Raw genomic sequence first — 23,349 nt, 5'->3', positions numbered from 1 at the left:
AATACTGCCAAATGTGGACATCCATTGTTTTAATCATCCTAGTTGTAGGCCTCTTTTATAAGACAGTTTATTCTTTCACATGAAAAGAAAAAGAAAGACCTTCAGCCTTTGACTAAATACACATATTTTCAGTCATTCAATCGTGTCTGAGTCTTTGCGACCCCATAAACTGTAGCCCACCAGGCTCCTCTGCCCATGGGATTTTGCAGGCAAGAAAACTGGAGTGGGTTGCCTTCCTTTTCCAGGAGATCTTCCAGACCCAGGGATAGAACTCATGTCTCTTGGATCTCCTGAATTGGTAGGTGGATTCTCTACTGGTGGCACCACTTGGAAAACCCATATACCCATCACTTATTCCTATACCATGATCAAGTATCTTATTATATTATACATATGTATGTAATTACAAGTATGCATATATAATCACCAATATAATGGGAGCCTGTGTGTTGCAAGAGAGTCAGACACACTCTTTTGCAACCCTAAAGACTGCGGCCTGCCAGGCTCCTCTGTCCATGGAATTTTCCAGGCAAGAATACTGGAGAGAGTAGCCATTCCCTTCTCCAGAGGATCTTCCCAATCCAGGGATCAAAACCAGGTCTCCCGCATTGCAGGTGAATTCTTTACCAGCTGAGCCCAGCAGAGAAGCCCAGTAGGTGCCTACATATACATATAATTACACGGATAGTTTTGCATAGTTTACATTCATACCTTGTTCACTGCCCTATACCTGGCACTTAGCACAGATTATGTTCAAGAAATATTTGTTGTGTGATGTTCTGTTTAAAGTATTGATATCTTCCCACTGCTGCTGCTAAGTTGCTTCAGTTGTGTCCGACTCTGTGTGACCCCATAGATGGCAGCCCACCAGGCTCCGCCGTCCCTGGGATTCTCCAGGCAAGAACACTAGTCCATGAGTATTCCCACCAGTCCATGAGTATTTATTGAGTGTGTACTATGTGTCAAGCACAGTGAATAAATCTACATCAACATATTAAATAGACATCACCCTGCATAGAGCATACAGTCAAGTTGTACAGTTACAACTCAGAAAAGGGTTATGAGGAGAAGCACATGACACTGTGACCACGTATAAGGAGCTGAGTGAGCTCTGAAGGAGGAGTGGGACCTCAGGGCAGAGGTAGGAATGGGTGGGGAGGGTGGCCCAGTGGGTCCCTTGGGAATTCATGCAGCTAGAGGACAGAGAGCTAGGCAGAGCACTGTGTCATAAAGGCCACTGAGAAAAGCTGTATAATAGAAACTTTTTTGTTAGCAGTTTTGATTCAGAGTTCCCTATTGTATTACATATAATACTTTCAGTTGATCCAGGTGGTTCTTGAAGCAAATGAATACTTTCTTAAGTTTATCTCTACAGAATGACAATTTTCTTTGTCTAGAAGGAACCAATCATGGCAATACTGAGTATTTCATGTGCCTTTCTTAACTATTTGTATGACTATTTGACTTACGTCTCATAATAGATTCAAATATGGAAATAATACTGAAGATTAATTAAGTTAGGAGGTTGTATTGCTTTTTCATTTAAGCGTGTGATTTTCTGTTGAAGTATAGCCGATTAACAATTTTGACTCAGGTGCACACACACATGTGTTCATTCTTCCAGGATGTTGTATTGTTTTAAAACCAAAATAGGAATCTAGAAAATGATTCCCTCTGGTAGGAGAGCCATGGGTCAGACATCATACATCATTTACTGTGTCTGTTTATAGCTACATGAGACTTAATAACTGATCTCTATTCTTTGAGAAAGTAGATATACACAAGGGGCTTCCCAGGTGGTGCTAGTGGTGAAGAATCTGCCTGCCAATGCAGGAGACACAAGAGGAGCAGGTTTGATCCCTGGGTCAGGAAGATCCCCTGGGGAAGGAAATAGCACCCCACTCCAGTATTCTTGCTTGGAAAATCCCATGAACAGAGGAGCCTGGCAGGCTACAGTCCATGCGATTGCGAAGGGTCAGACTTGATGGAGGAACTGAGCACACACATACGAGGGCACTGAAAGATAACCAGTAAGCCTCTCCATCCCGCCCTGGGACAGCCCCTCAGCCCCTCACCGTGCCCCATGGAGCCCCTCAGTGACATGAGGGCTAGCATCTTCTTCCAGAGATATTCTCTTAACATGTAAGTGTACACATGTGTATGTAACTCTCTTCCTCTGATGTGAGGATTAGAATGCTATATTTGCTATTTAGCAGTTCCAAAGAATAGCAAGGAGAGATAAGAAAGCCTTCCTCAGTGATCAATGCAAAGAAATAGAGGAAAACAATAGACTGGGGAAGACTAGAGATCTCTTCAAGAAAATTAGAGATACCAAGGGAATATTTCATGCAAAGATGGGCTCAATAAAGGACAGAAATGGTATGGACCTAACAAGCAGAAGATATTAAGAAGAGGTGGCAAGAATACACAGAAGAACTGTACAAAAAAGATCTTCATGACCCAGATAACCACAATGGTGTGATCACTCACCTAGAACCAGATCCTGGAATGTGAAGTCAAGTGGGTCTTAGGAAGCATCACTACGAACAAAGTTAGTGGAGGTGATAGAATTCCAGTTGAGCTATTTCAAATCCTAAAAGATGATGCTGTGAAAGTGCTGCACTCAATATGCCAGCAAATTTAAAAAACTCAGCAATGGCCACAGGACTGGAAAAGGTCTGTTTTCATTCCAATCCCAAAGAAAGGCAATGCCAAAGAATTCTCAAACTACCGCACAATTGCACTCATCTCACATGCTAGCAAAGTAATGCTCAAAATTCTCCAAGCCAGGCTTCAACAGTACATGAACCGTGAACTTCCAGACGTTCAAGCTGGTTTTAGAAAAGGCAGAGGAACCAGAGATCAAATTGCCAACATCCATTGGATCATGGAAAAAGCAAGAGAGTTCCAGAAAAACATCTACTTCTGCTTTATTGACTATGCCAAATCCTTAGACTGTGTGGATCACAACAAACTGGAAAATTCTTAAAGAGCTGGGAATACCAGACCACCTGACCTGCCTCTTCAGAAATTTGTATGCAGGTCGGGAAGCAACAGTTAGAACTGGAAATGGAACAACAGACTGGTTCCAAATCGGGAAAGAAGTACGTCAAGGCTGTACATTGTCACCCTGCTTATTTAACTTCTGTGCAGAGTACATCATGAGAAATGCTGGGCTGGATGAAGCACAAGCTGAAATCAAGATTGCCGGGAGAAATATCAATAACCTCAGATATGCAGATGACACCACCCTTATGGCAGAAAGTGAAGAAGAAGTAAAGAGCCTCTTGATGAAAGTGAAAGAGGAGAGTGAAAAAGTTGGCTTAAAGCTCAACATTCAGAAAACGAAGATCATGGCATCTGGTCCCATCACTTCATGGTAAATAGAAGGGTAAACAATGAAAACAGTGAGAGACTTTTTTTTTTTTTTTTTTGCTCCAAAATCACTGCAGATGGTGACTGCAGCCATGAAATTAAAAGATGCTTGCTCCTTGGAAGAAAAGTTATGACCAATCTAGATAGCATATTCAAAAGCAGAGACATTACTTTGCCAACACAGATCCATCTAGTCAAAGCTATGGTTTTTCCAGTAGTCATATATGGATGTGACAGTTGGATTATAAAGTAAGCTGAGTGCAGAAGAATTGATACTTTTGAACTGTGGTGTTGGGGAACTCTTGAGAGACCCTTGGACAGCAAGGAGATCCAACCAGTCCATCCTAAAGGAAGTCAGTCCTGAATATTCATTGGAAGGACTGATGCTGAAGCTGAAACTCTAATACTCTGGCCACCTGATGTGAAGAACTGACTCATTTGAAAAGACCTTGATGCTGGAAAAGATTGAAAGTGGGAGGAGAAGGGGACGACAGAGGATGAGACGGTTGGATGGCATCACTGACTCGATGGACATGAGTCTGAGTAAACTCTAGGAGTAGGTGATGGACAGGGAGGCCTGGCGTGCTGCAGTCCATGGGATCACAAAGAACTGGACACGACTGAGTGACTGAACTGAGTGTTTTAGCTTGCTTTAGGTGACAGCATCAAGTGGTTAGTGGCTGGTGGATCATTTAGAACTTAAGCATTTTAAAACACAAAAATATAAAAATATTTGCTTATCTTTGGATGTAGGGCCAAACGTTTTCCTTGAAAATGATTCTGTTATTGGGGTTTATGATTTCCATTGGTTTTGGTTTCTTTAGTGTGGAACACAGATGTAAAGATACTTTAAAGACCGTCTGACTATGGAATTCTACTAGCCTTTCTATTATTTTAACCTAGGTTTTTAATGGTTGGTTTCCCATGCCTAATTTTATAGTTTTCCCCATCTTTTAAAATCTTAATTTTTATATGATTATTAAAAAGTGCATAACCCACTACACAAACTCTAATCTACAGAATTGCACTCCATAGACTGCGAATGGTCTGTTATCACAAATCTCTAAGATAACCATCGGACATGTTTCAGTGTCTGTTCCTCGTAGGTTTGTTTATGTACTGATATAACTTGAATATGGAGACACACAGTCAACATTGTAACACAGTGACCAGGAGGCCTTTGTTTCAGAGGGATCTTTCTAATAGTTCCCAAAAGGAGGTTTAGAAGTATATGTGTGTCAGGGGTGGAGGGGAGAGCATTTTAGTTTTTCCAGAGATTGACATTTCATGCCCAAGAGCCAGGATCCTAAACATCCCCCAGTGAATGGGTGTGTCCCGTATGATGAAAAATTATGCCATCCAAAATGAGAGTGGCGTATCCTGAAATACTGTTTTCTTGAGAATAGTGCTGCTTTTGGTCCTCAGGTTTTATCCGTCTACATAGAGTTTATTAAGTTGCTATGACTCCCTGAGCGCGTGAGCAGCGGGGCTCCTTTGAGAACATGGTGAAGCAGACCCAGCCCTTGCCTCCCAAGAACACTCAGTCTTCTCTGCGCAGCGTGGGTAGACTCTGATGAGCGCTCGGATGGAAACAGCGTCTAACAGAAGAACAGGGTGAGAGGGGATCAGTTATACCTGGGGACATTTGAGAAGGTTCCTTAGAAGAGATGAGCCCTTTCAAGGGTCAGACTCTCACAGTCAGAGATACTAGTGCCCAAGGTCGTGTCTTGGAAGAAGGAAGCGGTGGTGTGTCACCGGCCCGCCACCTCTGGGTGAGCGCCGGGCATGCGGCGTGGCTGCTGCTGCCACACGTTGCTCAGGTCCCTGGCTCTCGGCCACACCTCCACGCCCTGTCGGGTTGCTTTTGCTACCACTGCAGCATGAGACGTGTCCATGATTTGCCTCGGGTGGGAATTCCCAGGAATGCCGGCTAGGGTCCACTCAAGCCAGCCAGCCCTGGGTATGGGGCAAGAAAGGGGAGGCAGGACAAGAGGCTGCAGACAGTGACAGTGAACCCCTTCCTACTAGACAGGAGCACACCCACAGTGAGCGTCCCTCATGGAGGAGGGATGGGAGGAGGGGGATGGATATGAGGAACCAGGAATTCTCTAGCTAAAATGTAACTCTTCAGGGCTTAAATCTTCTAGTTTAGTTGTCTTCTGAAAAGTCTGTATATATATTTTCCTACCTTTTAAAGCTGACAGTCGGGAACATCATCTTACTATAAGGTTGTCAGAATGAACTGGTAATTACACTGGAAATAAGCTTCATTCTTCATTCACTGTTCACACTGAATGCTGACTTTAATTAGCAGCTGGTGTCTGCCTGCTCTAGAAAGACATCTGTAATGGTGTCTGAAGGAATTTGTTTGTTTGTTTGTTTTTCTGACAAGTTTATATAGACCAGAAAAGAACGACCTGGGAATAATGGAATGCAGCCTAAGGGTGAACCCATATACTGTTCACCATTGTGCAAACCTAAGCTGACTCAGGGACGAGGCAAACCGCAGACAGTACTCCAAGCATCTGGTACTTATGACCACTTCATTAGGAATTGGTATTCCTGTGAAACTCCAGCCAGGTGTAGCTAAGGACATTGTCCTAGTGGTCTGTGACCTGTCAAAATGTTACTCTCTGAATCTTAGTTTGTTCCAGTCCTGGAGCAACACTTGTGTGCATTGGAACACTGTGTCTTTGTGCAAGGACTTGAACCACAGGCTGAGCGCATGTTCAGTCTCCATCTGCAAATATTTCATGTCTGGTTGATTAAAAAACATCTTTACCCAGGGCATTTTGTTTTCTCCAGCGTTCTTTAAAATTTAGAAAAAAAAAAAAAACTTTTTTTTTTTTTTTTGGTTGCGCTGAGTCTGTATTGCTACACTTGGGCTGTCTCTAGTTGCAGTGTGCAGGCTTCTCACTGTAGCAGCTTCTCTTGTTGCAGAGCACAGGCTATAGAGTGTGTGGGCTCAGTAACTGTGGCGCATGGGCTCAGCTGCTGGGGTCTTCCTGGACCAGGGATCAGACCTGTGCCCTCTGCATTGGCAGGTAGACTCTTAACCACTGGACCAACAGGAAAGCCCCATCCCATGGTTTTTCCTTTTTGAGAAACTTTTCTGTTTCTCCATTAGAGGCTTGGCAACATGCTTGCTGCCAGTTACTCATTCAGCTGAGAATGGGTTCTCTCCCTGTGATACTGCTCTTCTGTCTCATTCGTTTGAGAGCATTGTAATCCTTCTTCAGTCTTCCTCTGCTGCTCATAACCTATATTTTCTCTGGAACAGGGGATAATTTCCAGAGTGGATCTGGACTGGAGAGGTTCACTCATCTCTTCATAAATCCTGAGACTTTGATCCTTCTTATATCTTTCAAACACCCTCTCTACACACATGCTTGAGGTTTCATAGTTAACCTTCTACTCTTTCCTCTGCCTGTGATGCTCAGCCCTCCCTCTTTGTCCATTTGCTTCTAACCCAGGTGCCTTGTGGAGAAGGCAATGGCACCCCTCTCCAGTACTCTTGCCTGGAAAATCCCATGGGCGAAGAAGCCTGGTGGGCTGCAGTCCATGGGGTCGCAAAGAGTCGGACACGACTGAGCGGCTTCACTTTCACTTTTCACTTTCATGCATTGGAGAAGGAAATGGCAACCCACTCCAGTGTTCTTGCCTGGAGGATCCCAGGGACCGGGGAGCCTGGTGGGCTGCCATCTATGGGGTCGCACAGAGTCAGACGTGACTGAAGAGACTTAGCAGCAGCAGGTGTCTTGGAACGTCTCCTTTGTCACAGTCTTAGCACTTTGTGCAGACCTCCTGGAGTACTGTATTTAACTTAACTTGCTTCTGTGTCTGTCTCCCCACTAGACTAAATTACTTGAAGGCGTGGAGGATTTCTCCATTTTTTAAGAAACATTTTAAAATATTTATTTTTGCTCATTTATTCTCTGCGCTGGGCCTTAGTAATGTCATGAAGGACCATCAACCTTTGTTGCAGCATGTAGGATCTTTTCATTGCAGCAACAGGGGACCTGGTTCCCTGACCAGGGATTGAACTTGGGCTCCCTGAGGTGCAAGCATGGAGTGTTAGTCATGGACCACTAGGGAAATCCCAATTTCACTTCATTTTTTAAAATTCCCCTTTAGTCCAGCATAGTGTATAGCACACAGTGTTACCTCAGTTAATGTTTATTGAGCAAAGTTCGTGTTCTCTGTGGTTTAGAAACGTTCTCAGGGGGCATTCAGCCATGTTATAGATGGTTTGAATTACAAAAGTAGGGCATCGTAATTAACCCACAACTGTATTAGGAATTGAAGGATGACTCACAATTAATTATATCTGTATCTTGAATACTGTTTTCCTAGGGGGGGAATAAAGTACCAGTTTTATTATAAGATAATCACCAATCAACTTATCTTGTTAATACTGTGAGTTGTGGTTTTGTAAGAAATTAGAATCTCAAGAGTACTTTTCTCCCACCATTATATTTTGCTCAAGCATCAAATCAAGGAGTTTGATGTGTGATTTGAGTGTTCTATGGTGTGGTATTTTCTGCTGAATCATCTGCTCCTGACCAACTGTGTTCTTTACAGATAATTTATCTATGCCACCAGTTCTAAAATTGTCTTTATTTCCTGTCTACTTTTATACTTACTGACTTCCTGCTGTGAAACAGGAAAGCAGTGATATTGTTTCTGAGCTGTTTCACGATAGGTGTTTGGTAGGTCTCCATATCTCACTGAGAGGCATTTTTCAGACTCTTCTGTATTTCCAGACCTCTTAATGCTCAGGAAAATTTTTGGACTTCAAACTTGTGCTCTATATGCAGTATAATGAATTTGATTGTCCAGAAGATGGTTTAGTAAAACATATTATAAATTCCTTTTTATTAGCAAGTTCTAAATTCCACGAGTGTGCATGTATTCATTTGCTAGAGCTCTCAGTCCACAAAACAGAAATGTTATTTCCTCACAGTCCTGGAAGCTAAAAGTCCCAGGTCACGGTGCTGGCAGAATGCATGTCTTCTGAGGACTTCTTTCCCTGGCTTGCCTTCCACTGTCTTCACCTCGTCTCCCCTCTGTGTCTGTTGCTACCCTATCTTACCAGGGCACCAGTCACGTAGGATTAGGGCCCACCCATGTTACATCACTTCCTGGCAAATAGATGGGGAAACAATGGAAACAGTGGCAGACTTTATTTTGGGGGACTCTAAAATCACTGCAGATGGTGACTGCAGCCATGAAATTATAAGATGCTTACTCCTTTGGAAGAAAAGTTATGACCGACCTAGACAGCATATTAAAAAGCAGAGACATTACTTTGCCAACAAAGGTCCATCTAGTTAAGGCTATGATTTTTCCAGTAGTCATGTATGGATGTGAGAGTTTGACTATAAAGAAAGCTGAGCGCCGAAGAATTGATGCTTTTGAACTGTGGTGTTGGAGAAGACTCTTGAGAGTCCCTTGGACTGCAAGGAGATCCAACCAGTCCATCCTGAAGGAAGTCAGTCCTGAATATTCACTGGAAGGACTGATGCTGAAGCTGAAACTCCAATACTTTGGCCACTTGATGCGAAGAACTGACTCATTTGAAACAAGCTTGATGCTGGGAAAGATTGAGGGAGGGAGGAGAAGGGGACAACAGAGGCTTTTCTCCCATCTTCTGTACATTAGATGGTTGGATGGCATCACTGACTCAATGGTCATGGGTTTGAGCAAGCTCTGGGAGTTGGTGATGGACAGGGAAGCCTGGGGTGCTGCAGTCCGTGGGGTCGCAAAGAGTCAGACACAACTGAGACTGAACTGATGTTACATCATCTTACCTTAATTACCTTTTTAAAGGTCCTTCCTCCATATCCAGCCATACTCTGAAATCCTAGGGTTTAGGACTTAGAATTTCAGCATGCATTTTAGAGGGGACACAATCAGCACACCAGTCAGTGAATAATGTCTCAGTTTAAATATCCCATTCAGATAGTAGAGAGATTCTTAGCTTGCTGCAGTACTTTTCCGTGATTATTCATACTACTTTCTCTTTTCATAGACCAAAATGCTGTCTTCCTTTCTGCTTATCCTTTTCCCTTTGATTTTTTGAAGCCATTGGCTTCCCCAGAATGGTTGGTGAGGAAGGAAAGTTCATGTCCACACTCTCTTTTGGAATTCTGGGATCAAAGTTTTATCAGAAAAACAGATACTTGGATACTTTTCTTTAATAAGACTAGTAATAATAACACCTTTCACTGAGTGCTTATCATGGGCAACTCACTGTGTTGTAATGATCACCATGAGTCTGCAGAGCTGATGTTACTATCTACTTGATATATGAGGAAACTGAGGCTCTGAGACATGAAGTAACTTGCCCTGGATACTTTCTTTGTGGTTTTTCCTTTAAGGCACATGTTTGGTCCGGTCCGGAAGGACTATCAGTTGTGAGATTAGAAGTGTGGAAAAGAAGGATGTGTCAATTTGTATCCACTGGGTTTATTGGTGGTAATCTGGGACCTAAAGCTCCCCAAAGTTACAGATTCCGGTGACTGAATTCCACATGGGCAGAGGTTTGAAGGCATAGCACAATCTGCCTCTTAAACTGGGCCAGTCGATTCTGGGTTACTTGGAGCCAAGAACTGTGGACCGTGGCCTGGTTGAATAGTGGTTGTTGTGGTAACTGGTTCAAAAGTGGGCTTAAAAGAAAGCTTCAGGATAGGCAGTATGACATAAGAGACACGGGTTTGATCCCTGGGTCAGAAAGATCCCCTGGAGAAGGAAATGGCAGCCCACTCCAGGATCCTTGCCTGGAGAATCCCATGGACAGAGGAGCCTGGTGGGCTACAGTCCATGGGGTCTCAAAGAGTCAGACAGAACTGAAGCAACTTACCACGAACAGGCAATAAGAACACGAGGAAGATGTATTACCCAATATTTCATGATGGGATTATGGGCAAGAATTACTGGGAGCTGCCCAGAAAGGGCTAGATCAGTGGTTCTCCATCTTTGGCTCAGTATCCGAATAACCTGGGGAGCTTTTAAAAGCACAGAGCCTGGGTTCAGCCTAATTGAGAGTGGTGTGGGCCTTGACGTCTGTAGTTGTTAACAGCTGCCCAAGTAGCTCTGATGTACAAAGTTAAGAAGCACTAATGAGCTAGGTCAGAGGTTGGCTAGCTGTGACCCAGGGGCCAGATCTGGCCTGCTGCCTATTTTGTAGGGTCTGGGAACTAAGAATTGTTTCTACCCTTTGAGATGGTTGGGAAAAAAAAAATCTCTATTTTGCAATACGTGAAAATGACATGAAATTTAAATTTCAGTGCTCCTAATTCAGTTTGTACTGGAACACAGCCATCCATGCTCATTCATTGACGTTTTGCCTGTGGCTGCTTTCACGCCACAACGGCAGAGTTGAGTAGTTGCAGAAGATCCGAAAGCATGCTCACTATACGGCCCTTTATAGAGCATGTTTGCTGAGCGTGAGTGAGGTGAAGCTGATGTCATCATCAGGGCTGCCTTAGAACCTGGAAGGAAACATTTGTGTAACTTGCTTGTATAGTGTACTTGACATTTTAATCGCCTGTGGATTTTTTGTTATTTCCCAGCAGAAGGGCCCTGGTTGATGGATTTATAGCAAGTTTGTTCAGCTGACTTTTTATCAAACAGGTTTGAGACATACTTTTTCCCTCAAAACATACAAATAAGAAGAACACAGAATCCAAAGGTTCTGATAACTCAGGCCATTTCACTGTTGAAGATCTCCTAAATTGCCTAGTATCCATTTCCTAGCCCATCCCCACCACCTCAGTCCTTTTGTCTTCCCCCATCTTCTGTGCATGTCTGCAGTGAATGCCAGCTGGATAGCTCCGAGCATTTCCTTTCCTTAATCCAGTGTTGGCAAAAGAGAACATTGTTTATAGGAATGATTTTAGTATAAAAACACAGTTGAGCAAAACTAGGAAAATAACTGCTGACTGTCAGACTGGTTTCTTTCTTTTACCTTCCAGTTTTCATTCACTTGGGTTTAGAAAACAAGAAAAGTATTAACCTTGGGGAAATTACCCAAGAAATGGAAAACAACCAAGAAAAGGAAACCCCCCAGGCTGTATTTGGTAGAGAGAAGAAGCCACCGTTTGCTTCTAAACCAGCCCATCTGTCTCAGAAGAGAGAGATCGTAAACTTGTGCTCAGATTCACCACTTTAGGCTTTTGTTTCTTTGGTTTTCACTCGTAATTTTGGCGGTGGTGATTGCGAGGGTGAAAGCTAGAGGCTGATATACATTTATCAATTTCATAAGCATGTGATATCATGGATTTTTTAAAAATAATGAGCTTGTATCAATTGAACTCATAGGAAAAAAGTATTTGATTTCCAGGTAGTTTATTATTCATCATTGGAGGGTAGCTTTCAGTGACCCTGCGAGTCTCCCTGGGAAACCACTCGGTGTCTTACGTGTTGGAAGTGAGGCCGCATATTCAGACGTTCTCATTTTTATCCTGTCCTTCCCCGACATAGCGAGGTAGCTACAATCCTAGGCGTATTTACCCTAGAGCCACCTGGAAGGAAGCCAGCAATGTCATTACAGATGGCAGTGTGCCCAAACTATCTTAAAAAAGCATCATCTCTGTGACTAATTAAGTTTCAGGAAGGGCGACGTTCGCTTTTATATTAACAAGCATTTTGAAAAGGCTGAGAGCAGATATGTTGGAAGCCATCTTCTTATCCCTAAGCGTTCATGGTTGCACTTAATTGTCCTTTAGTTTCTCCACTCCTGAGTTTGGAAAGCCATCTGCTGGATCAGGGATATTCTGGGCAGAGGTAAAGGAGTTGATGTTTGCGTGTTTTCTATTTCTACTAGTGACTCATTTTTCTTTTTTTTTTTAGGGTTCTGTACATTGGTCTGGCCTGCAATACAGCTCGCTATATTTATATTTCCTACCTGGAAAACGCCTGGACTGTTCTGCCCATGGAAGTTCTTCAAGGTAAGTTAATAGTTGGAGTTAGGATTATTTTTCCACCTGAGTTATGACTACATGAAAGTTCAGTGGCCTTCAGCATCTGACTCTACAGAGGAAGGACAGACCCACTGTTTCATGAGTTTGAAATGGTTGTGAAGGAAGAGGTGACATCAGCGGGACTGGCTCTTCAGTTCCTCTGAGTGTTCTGTGTTTGTCAAGCCAAACAAAGCTGGATTATTTCCCACACCCTGTGATTCAACAAAGAAAGAGGAACTCTGCAATAAACTCTTACATACAATTGTGAGGTGTGCACATCCAAAGGTGGTTTTAAATATAAAAGGATTTATGTTTTAAAGATTTTGGTGTTTTCGTCGATTAACTAATTGATAAAAATGTTTGCCATAATTATTTTATTTCTTCAGTTACTCCGATCACAGCTAGTGATTTGTAACTAAAGCTTTACAGTCAGACTGTTGTTTTCCCATGAACCTTTAATATCTTTGCTCAAATATCCTGACCTAAGTTCTTCTCTTTGCTTCACTGGACTGTTTCCTTGAAACATGTAACTTTGAAAAAAACTTCTTGCCATGTGGTTTAAGAACAGTGAAAACATAGATTTCTGTTCATTAGCTCTATATAATCCAGACTGTATCCGGAGAAGCTCCGTTAGCAGCTTGGCTGTTCCATTTGGCGATTGGTATTATGATTAAAATAAAGGTTCAGGACCACATCACTGGAATTGAGGTCTTCTGGGACCACCCAGGCTCCTAAATCATTAGTTGTACCAAATAATCTGTGACTATATACAATTTCATTAGCTTTATGGATTGCTGTTATCATTTTCCATAACCATGAAGATAAAAAATACAGTACCATCAACATAATTCTCCATCCTAATACAGAAGATGAAAGATTCACAATTATATATCTAAATGAAATGTACTGAATGCAAGGTCATTCATCAAATGCCGTTTCAAGAAAAAAAAATTATCCTAACTGAAAGGAGACATAATTTATAGTCATATGATAATTATAAAATTCAAGTATGTACACACTGTAAAGACATTTTTCTCAGGTCTGATGCAGTGGTATAAATGATGAAAACAGATTATATTTATAAATATATATATAAAATGGAAGTTTGGTCTTATGGTAAGAAATTGTTTGTAATCATGAGAACTCTTGAAGAGTCTTAAGGTGGAGCATACATCTCAGTGTTCTGTCATATAAGAAAAAGCACAAAATATGAAATGCAGGAAAGATATGTGCAATGATAACAAGATATATGCAACACAGTTCTTAGGAATTCCACCTCTAATTCCTGCTCTGTTCTGTGAGGAGGATGCTCACTTGATTTAATTACTTTATTTATTGCTGTGATAGCAGGTGCAGACCCTAAACTAGAAATAAAACAAAAAACCAGTATACCTGTCATAATAATACTTGCATATACTTTTTTCTCTCCTTTTAATTTAATATGAATTAGATGAAAAAAGATGGTTTGCATTAGTGACTTAAGAAAATAGAGCTAATGAGAGAAGTTTTTTTTTTAATGATTAAAGAAGATATTTATAACAGAAGAATTTTGTAAGAGGGAATAAAACAAATGCTGTTGTGAATTGAGACACTTTTTTTCCTGTTAATTTATCAAAGAAATGTTTAGCAGCCACCACAAGTCAAGCAGGATGCCAGGCGCTGGGAATGTAATTAAAAAACAATATATTAACTTAGCCCTCAAGGTCTCGCTGACTGTTCTGGAAGGCAGATGTGTAAACACATGCCTGCTACCCTGTGTGTTAGACAGAATCAGGAGCAATGTGCCAGGTACCAGAGATGCTGCAGAGAGGGGATGATCAGCTTTGTGAAGCAGAGAATGGGAGGATGGAGATATTGGTAAAAGATTCCCTAAGGAGATCACAGATGATCAGGATGTTGAAGGGGGACTAGGATCCAGCCAGGGACCTAAAGAGAAATGGACATGTTGGCTCAGAGCAGCGCCCCCTGCCAAAGCAGTCTGTGCAGAGCAGACTAGCCTTCCTGGGAACCCGAGTGGGAGATCCTGGCAAGGGCTCGGTGGGTCTGTCATCCTCAGCTGCTGACCCAGGCCTGGTTTTACAAAGTGTACTTACGTGCCACTCCAGGCAGTCACCCTTGCCTCCTGTGGCAGGCTGCAGTTTATACCTCTGTGTTTGATTGTATTTCACCTTGTGCCAGCAGAGACCTAGTTACTGATCTGAAGTAAGTAAAAAGGGGGAATCTGTACATACAAAGAGCCTCCTCGTCTGACAGGGCTCTGGGACTGGCTCCACAGGGCTCTCTGTGTCTAAGCCTGGAGGGCATGGGTCCATCCCCTGGCGGAAGTGAGGCCTCAGTGTTTTGGCTGTACACCAAAGACTCCCTTGCCTTTATTTGACCCGTGCCTGCCACGGAAAACAGTGGATTATCTGTGTGGAATAAATCCTGCATTTTAGGAACACACTTCTGACCAAACAGGGTTGTTTTCCAGTCTGGATTCTTCCATATTTGCAAGGCTTGTCCAAATGACTGTCAAGTCCTGGTGCTCTAGGCAGCTCTACTGGCGATGCAGTCAGACAAGAAATGATGACAAAGCAGGAACGGTTTAATTACAGGCCAAGTCCGCTGTCATGATAGATGCCCCGTAACCCTGTGACAGGAACTGCCACCTGACAATTTCCATAGACCCAGCCATAGCAGGGAAGGCTGGGGTGGGGTGGGAGGCTGGCTTTCACCCCTAATGGTCACGACAAAACTTCCACTCTTTCATTCCTCCCCCACACCACACGAGAGGGTCTTCTTAAACAAAAGAGGTGAGGGCTGGCTCCTCATCGTCCCTCTCGCCCCTTGCCTCGTTCCCCAAACACCATGAGAACCAGTACCCTCTGAGCAACCAAAGGGGCAGAGACAAGGGGTGTGCTTGAACCCATATCTCGGGCTGCTCCTCTCTTCCTTTTGGGGGGTGCCTGTAACTGATGGAGGAGGATGCCTTGTTATTCCACATTCCTGGAAGCTGTTTATCATCATCTTAGCATTTGGCTCCTCAGGCCGTGCTGATAATCACTGGCAGATGGGATGGGGATAAAACATATTTTTTCTCCTCTCGGCCCCTAGGAAGGAGGCCATGTGGGTAAGACTGTTGGACACTGTTGGGGATTACGAGCATGTTTCTTTTCCATGTTCTTTCTTACATTTAGTAGCCAGTGTCTCTTGCAGCAAACATGTTGTTCAGTAGGCAACTGGTGCTACCATGTAAAGAAGCAGAAAGATACATTTCCTATTCATAAGAGCCTGTGGTGGTTTAGTACTAAGTCGTGTTAGACTCTCTGACCCCATGGACTGTCGCCCACCAGGCTCCTCTGTCCACGGGATTTTCCAGGCAAGAATACTGGAGTGGGTTGCCATTTCCTTCTCAAGGGGACTCTTCCTGACCCAGGGATGGAACCCAGGTCTCCTGCATTGCAATGCAGGCCGATTCTTTACTGACTGGTAGTCAGTAGTAAGGAGCCTGTAATTTATTTTAGGGGAGGGAGGTAGGAGGGGGGTTCATGTTTGGGAACACATGTAAGAATTAAAGATTTTAAAATTTAAAAAAAAGAAAAGAAAAAAAAAAAAAAGACATGGTGAGTCTAAGTGCCTCAAAGCATTGCTGGTTGCAATGGAGGGGGTGGGATAGTTTATACTTATTTAAAGATCTCATTTTCAAAACCCATAGGTTTTTCTCCTTTACTTCTGTATGAGAAGCATTTAAATATATTCTTGTGAGCAGGAGTATACACTTTTGATAAAAATCAAGGTCAGATGTGTTATGCTCATTTTTATGTGGGTGTTAGTTTTAAACCCTTGCAAGACTTAGAGATGCATGTGATCCAAATTATTCTTGCTATTAAAATGTATTTAAGGAGAGGCAGGCCAGACCAGGGCTGCTGTAACTGAAGAGGTCCTTCTGTGGCGCTCACCTTAATGGCTCAGGCACTGAAGGGTGAAAATGAGGTCTGTGTCGGTTCCTCGTGTGCAGGATGCTTGACCAGTAAGATGTGGGTTAAGATTTTGATAGAAGACAGTTTTTTAATGTCACCAGTAGGAAGGCTTGAACTGACATTTATGAAGCTTTGCTTTCTTGTTTAGTATGCCTGCTCAGCCAAGTGAGCATCACGTTTCCCCTCCTCTCATGTTCTGGTAGAGTGCAGAAGAATTATGAAAGCATTAGCTTTGCGGTCCTTATCTGACAGTGGAAATTCTAGCTGTGATTCTAGGCTGCTATCATCCATATTGGAAATTTTCTGTCTGACTTAACTCTTGAAACACAAGTAGCTTGTCACATGATTATATAATATATACAGAATGCTCTTGGTATTTCAGTGGGTAGACTGACATACGGAGGTCATTGATGTTACTGTGAATTTTTAATCAGAAGAATCTCATAAATTGTAACAGAGCAGTTTTATTCTTTATCGCTCCCATGCTTTACAGTTACTAAAAGTTCTTATTAATACATAGCATCTTCAAAATAGACATTATTTTGTCCCTTTAGAGTTTAAATATCTCCTGCCCCAACAATGCTTTGCTGGCAAATTGCATCTGACATTTAGCTCTTCCTTTTCTGAACTGTTCTCAAACTTAGGGACTGTGGTACAGTTTAGCACTTACTTGTTACCCAGATATTTTATTGAACAAATATTACTTCCTGACTTGGTTTTAACCCTTAAGAGCAAAGACCACATCTTATGCTTTTTGAATTTTCCAAAGAGACATGATCATAGGAAGACATACTATAAATGCTTGTTTTTCTGGTTTCACAGTCCCCTGAGAAATGAACTGTAGTTGATATTTTCTAATTAGTAAAGCTTATGAATAATAGAAGAGGTTCTATCTCAGAGACTTACAAATATGGGAAGAAAAGCTGAAAACTAAATTTAAAAGTTGAATCTTTAATCTGCTAGCTTTTTCCCTAGGATGCCATCCTGCCATCCATTGCACCTTTCTAAAAACATCAGTGCATCTTAATTATTTACTTATTTACGCTCCTGCATCATCCTGTATATTATTTGAGACAGCTTAGCAAAATATGCAATAATCTGGAAACCATACAGTGCCTAGCCTTGAATTAGATCATCTTGCAGCTCCCCTACCTGTAGGTCTGTGTCCTTTACACAAACTGCTTAATCACTCACTCTAAGCCTCTTAGACTTTTGTGCTACAGATTAGGCTGAAATGAGTGTTAAATAAATTAATTTATGCAAAGTATTTAGCATATTACCTGGCACATAGTTAGCTTTCAATAAATGTTAAATAATATGCATTAAAGTAAAATAAAGAATTATCATAAAAATTAGGACCAGGAGAAATATAATTTAGAAGATTCTACTCTAAAAAGTTAAATTGCAACTATGCATTAAAGCCTTGCCATAAGTGACTAGTCAGTGAAGAGTTTTTTAAAGTTATCTTCGGGGAAGTGAAATGTTAACCAGCTCTGCTAAAAAGAAGTTCTCCTGTGTGGCTGCTATGAGGAGACACTGAGTGACTAGTCTATAGTGTCGTTCAGTCTCGACCTTAAACACAGCGGTTTGTGGTGGCAACTTCTCAAACTCGTTTTAAGATATGCCAAGGGTGAAAAGAAGAGAAGCGAAAAGCAAAGGAAAAAAGGAAAGATATACCCATTTGAATGCAGAGTTCCAAAGAATAGCAAGGAGAGATAAGAAAGCCTTCCTCAGTGATCAATGCAAAGAAATAGAGGAAAACAATAGAATGGGAAAGACTAGAGATTTCTTCAAGAAAATTAGAGATACCAAGGAAACATTTAATGCAAAGATGGGCACAATAAAGGACAGAAATGGTTGGGACCTAACAGAAGCAGAAGAGATTAAGAAGAGGTGGCAAGAACACACAGAAGAACTGTACAAAAAAGACATCCATGACCTAGATAATCACGACGGTGTGACCACTCACCTAGAGCCAGACGTCCTGGAATGTGAAGTCAAGTGGGCCTTAGGAAGTATCACTATGAACAAAGCTAGTGGAGGTGATGGAATTCCAGTTGAGCTACTTCAAATCCTAAAAGATGATGCTGTGAAAGTGCTGCACTCAATATGTCAGAAAATTTGGAAAACCCAGCAGTGGCCACAGGACTGGAAAAAGTCAGTTTTCATTCCAATCCCAAAGAAAGGCAATGCCAAAGAATGCTCAAACTACTGCACAATTGCACTCATGTCACATACCAGTAAAGTAATGCTCAAAATTCTCCAATCCAATATGTGAACCGTGAATTTCCAGATGTTCAAGCTGGTTTTAGAAAAGGCAGAGGAACCAGAGATCAAATTGCCAACATCCGCTGGATCATTGAAAAAGCAAGAGAGTTCCAGAAAAACATCTATTTCTGCTTTATTGACTATGCCAAAGCCTTTGACTGTGGATCACAGGAACCTGTGGAACATTCTGAAAGAGATGGGAGTACTGGACCACCTGACTTGGCTCTTCAGAAATCTGTATGCAGGTCAGGAAGCAACAGTTAGAACTGGACATGGAACAACAGACTGGTTCCAAATAGGAAAAGGAGTACGTCAAGGTTGTATATTGTCACCCTGCTTATTTAACTTCTATGCAGAGTATATCATGAGAAACGCTCGGCTGGAAGAAGCACAAGCTGGAATCAAGATTGCTGGGAGAAATATCAGTAACCTCAGATATGCAGATGACACCACCCTTATGGCAGAAAGTGAAGAAGTAAAGAGCCTCTTGATGAAAGTGAAAGAGGAGAGTAAAAAAGTTGGCTTAAAGCTCAACATTCAGAAACTAAGATCATGGCATCTGGTCCCATCACTTCATGGGAAATAGATGGGGAAACAGTGGAAACAGTGGCTGACTTTATTTTTTGGGTTCCAAAATCACTACAGATGGTGATTGCAGCCATGAAATTAAAAGACGCTTACTCCTTAAAAGGAAAGTTATGACCAACCTAGATAGCATATTACAAAGCAAAGACATTACTTTGCCAACAAAGGTCCATCTAGTCAAGTTATGGTTTTTCCAGTCGTCATTTATATGTGAGAGTTGGACTATAAAGAAAGCTGAGCACCGAAGAATTGATGCTTTTGAACTGTGGTGAAGGAGAAGGCTCTTGAGAGTCCCTTGGACTGCAAGGAGATCCAACCAGTCCATCCTAAAGGAGATCAGTCCTGGGTGTTCATTGGAAGGACTGATGCTGAGCTGGAACTCCAATACTTTGGCCACCTGATCTGACTCATTTGAAACAACCCTGATGCTGGGAAAGATTGAGGGCAGGAGGAGAAGGGGATGACAGAAGATAAGATGGTTGGATGGCATCATGGACTCAGTGAACATGAGTTTGGGTAAACTCCGGGAGTTGGTGATGGACAGGGAAGCCTGGCGTGCTGTGGTTCATGGGGTCGCAAAGAGTCGGACATGACTGAGCGACTGAACTGATCTGAGCTGAAGGGTATAACAACTTCCCAGGTGGCACTAGTGATAAAGAACCACTTGCCAATGCAGGAAATGTAAGAGACTCAAGTTTGATTCCTGGGTCATGAAGGTCCCCTGGAGAAGGGCATGCCATCCCACTGCAATATTCTTGCCCGGAGAATCCTATGGACAGAGGAACATGGTAGGCTATACTCCATGGGCTCGCCAAGAATTGGATATGACTGAAGCAACTTAGCACACATGCACGGGTATTATGCCAGCATGTAAAATTCACAAAGGCCCCCAAAACATTGGTGTAGTAACTATAGGCTTTTTTTTTTTTATATAAAGCAACTTATAAGTCTTTTTTTTTTTTTTGCTAAGTTAAATTTATAGAAGCTTCATTTCTTCTTTCCACTTTCACTCACACGAGAGTTAGTTTTCTCCATCCTTACCCAGGGTACCTTTTTTCCACAAATGCTTTCTCCTCACATCCCAGCCCGCAGGCCACTGCCTGCTGAGTTTAATTTCAGCTCTTTTGCTCAGTTGCCAGTATGTGTCAAGCCCTGAGCCAGGCCCTAGCCTGTTCATCCTCAGGGAGCTCAGTCAGCCCCTCCTTCGGGTGCATCCTTCCCCCTCCACCCTCGAGACTGTAAGCTCCGCAGCGCTTAGACATGTTCTGCATATCATCAGTCTCAGCGCAGAGCAGGGGCTCCGGCACCTAGTCTGGCTGCTCGGCAGGTGCTGGTGAAGGAATAAACAAAGCAGGTTCTTGCAGCAGTTTCTTAAGTGTGTTGGCGGGCTTGGGAGCATTGACTGTCACCTGCCATTCATAAAGTCACCTTCATGCCAGACGAAAAAGGTTCTTGAAGCTTCTACTAGGACCATTGTTCTTTGTGGGGTCCTCTACTCTTTTTGGAAGGTCCCTTGCTGTTGGTGGCCCTGACTTCGGCAGAGACTGGCTTGCTGTTTGCCTGCTGTGTCCCTTCTTCATAGACACACACTGGCTTCCACTTGCCTGTCTCCCTGGCAGTTAGGTATGAGCGGATGACTGATTCTGCCTGGTAGTAAGCAGGAATGATGTATCGCTTGTAAACCCAGCCCGTAAAGGCTTCCCCGTGTCATCTTCTCCTCCCTCCTCTACCAGGCACCGCTGCCCAGGTGCCCGTGTGTGGAGCGCAGCAGTGAGCCCGCCTCGGGGCCCTGAGGGACTCCTTGCCCACTGGGCTTGACGTGAGCAAGGAGAGAAACCACGCAGTGGGTGAGGCCACTAAGGCTCCAAGGCCCGTCTCAGCACAGGATCATGACTGTAACCAGTACTGACTGCTTTTTGTATTGCCTGCCCAATGGAAGTTTTGTTTTTTTTCTTTTTTTCTTGTGTTGTGTTTTGAAGAAGAGTCTCTTACTGATTTTTACCACGTTGATCTCTCAGAAACTTCTTTTAATCTCAACGTTTGAATGGTCCAGTGAACTAATGGAAATGTCTGCTTTGGTCCATGCATAGAAAAGGTTTGTCACAGGTGATTTAGTGTGCCAGTGCTAAAGGGATGTGTATATTTTGTTGAGTAAGCGCATGTCAGTGACAGAGCAAGAAAAACAAAACAATCCTTGTTTCCCAGTACTTTGTCAGTTCTCACCCCTCCCTGCCATTATGATGTGATTTCCCCAAGCCAAGCAGGATTGTACAAAGAGCAGCTGTCTACTTGGGAAGAAAGGATTTTTTCTTGTTCATACCTGCCATGTATTGTAACAGAGCATGCCTGTCAGCCAAGACTGAACAATCTTGAACTTCATGTGGCAGAATCAGGTGGGAATGTTGAGTATTATAAGGTATAGAGCTCTTTGGGGCATATAAAAAACTTGATATTATGTGTGCTGTGAGCACTTTTAGAAGGGAGGAGAAGAAGGCAGTAAGAATATACATTTTTAAAAATTGATAGGTTCTTTGGGATATTTGGTATTATCAATAAAACCTCTCAAATTAGATGATTACCTTTATTATAGAATAATAAAGAGAAGGAAATGGCAACCCACTCCAATATTCTTGCCTGGACAACCCCATGGACAGAGGAGTCTGGAGGGGTCCAGTCCATACGGTCACGAAGAGTCAGACACAACTGAGCGGCTAACACACACTATTATAGAATACTTTCAATAGTTATGAGAATGTACAGTTTATTTCTTAAGCACTGAAGTGCTTCAAATTCTGTCCCACTACCCTGATGTCTGTATCACTTTGGAGAAGGCACTTTAATCTCTGTGCCTTGGTTTCCCTTTTGGAAAATGAAGAAAAAAATGGTACTTATTCCTAAGAACAACAGATGAGATAACGCTATATAAAATATTTAGCACAGTTCCTGGTAGAGTAAGCTGCTGTAATAATAACATCATTAATGGAAATTGTTGTTGTTGTTTAGTTGCTTAGACATGTCCGACTCTTTTTGTGATCCCATGGATGTCGCCCTCCAGGCTCCTCTGTCCATGGGATTTCCCAGGCAAGAATACTGGAGTGGGTGCTATTTCCTTCCCCAGGGGATCTTCCCGACCTAGGGATCAAACCCACGTCTCTTGCATTGGCAGGCAGGTTCTTCACCACTCAGCCACCACAGACTTAAAAATTATCATTATTAATGGGAAAAGTTAAACATTAATCTTAATTCTTTCCAGTGGTTCAAGGTTATTGAAATGTAGTGTATTCACAAACAGCTAAGGTCCTGGCAGTAGGTGGTGTGAAAGTATCTCTAAATTTCTGTTAGCCTTGAAGGTGATCCTGAGGGACCCCAGGGAAGGTAAAAAAGGCTGAGAAGCTAAGTTTTCATGACCTGAGTGATCCTGGAGAATCACTAGTTGTCAGTTAACCTATGGTGTTGAATTGCCAGTCAAACATTTATTAAGAACCTGTTATGTGAGTTGGTGTTGAATTGCCACTCAAAATTACCAGTGGTTTGATGACAAGTAGTCAAGGAAGAGTAATACATATTGCAAGGAGAATCCGTTCATGTGCCTTTGTTACTATTATCAGTCAGGGAGGTAACATCTTTTTATTTGTGCTGTTTGATCCAGCAACTTAGTTATCTCACACTACAAGGTTTAAAAATGGATAACTCTAGTATAAACATATTTACCCATGCCACTGAATACATTAGCTTATTTCATTATATACAGAATAATCATCTATTCCTTTTCATAGTTATCTAATAAAAGTCAAGCACATAAGAAACATTTTCTTCTTCCTGCTTATGATATCTCTTACCCTTTACATTTTAAAGGAAAGTTTTTTTTATACCTAAAATACAATTTTACAAATATGGAAAATGGTGGGATTTTTTTTAGATTTCTAGATTGCTTTATAATGATTCAAACTTAGAGGACTAGAACACAAGCGCAGTAAAAATATTGGCAAGTGTTTCAGCTTATTAATATAATTACTAGAAGTCTGCATTAGTTTAAGAACAAGAACCGCAACTCCACAATAGTCTTGTATACAAGGTGTTGTTATCAACCGAGTGCTCTCTTGTGGATTTAGATTTACTACTTCTTGGAAGTAATATGGATTCTCCCATTTACATGATATTTTAAAATAAGGTATTTCAGATAAACCAATTTTAATTCT

The 23,349-nt window shown here is 42.2% G+C and overlaps 1 protein-coding gene across 1 annotated transcript in view; it reads left to right on the top strand.

Annotated features, from left to right (window-relative positions):
* Positions 1 to 23,349, top strand: part of MFSD6 (major facilitator superfamily domain containing 6) — a 61,881-nt gene that overhangs the window by 19,999 nt on the left and 18,533 nt on the right. The window contains exon 2 of the mRNA XM_068967863.1: positions 12,229 to 12,326. Within this exon, the coding sequence (XP_068823964.1) occupies positions 12,229 to 12,326 (98 nt within the window). The remainder of the gene's footprint in view (positions 1 to 12,228; positions 12,327 to 23,349) is intronic.

This window comes from Capricornis sumatraensis, chromosome 3 (assembly GCF_032405125.1).
Source record: "Capricornis sumatraensis isolate serow.1 chromosome 3, serow.2, whole genome shotgun sequence".
NCBI lineage: Eukaryota > Metazoa > Chordata > Mammalia > Artiodactyla > Bovidae > Capricornis > Capricornis sumatraensis.
The sequence above is the reverse complement of the archived record's forward strand: the minus strand, read 5'-3'. Positions and strand labels throughout refer to the sequence as shown.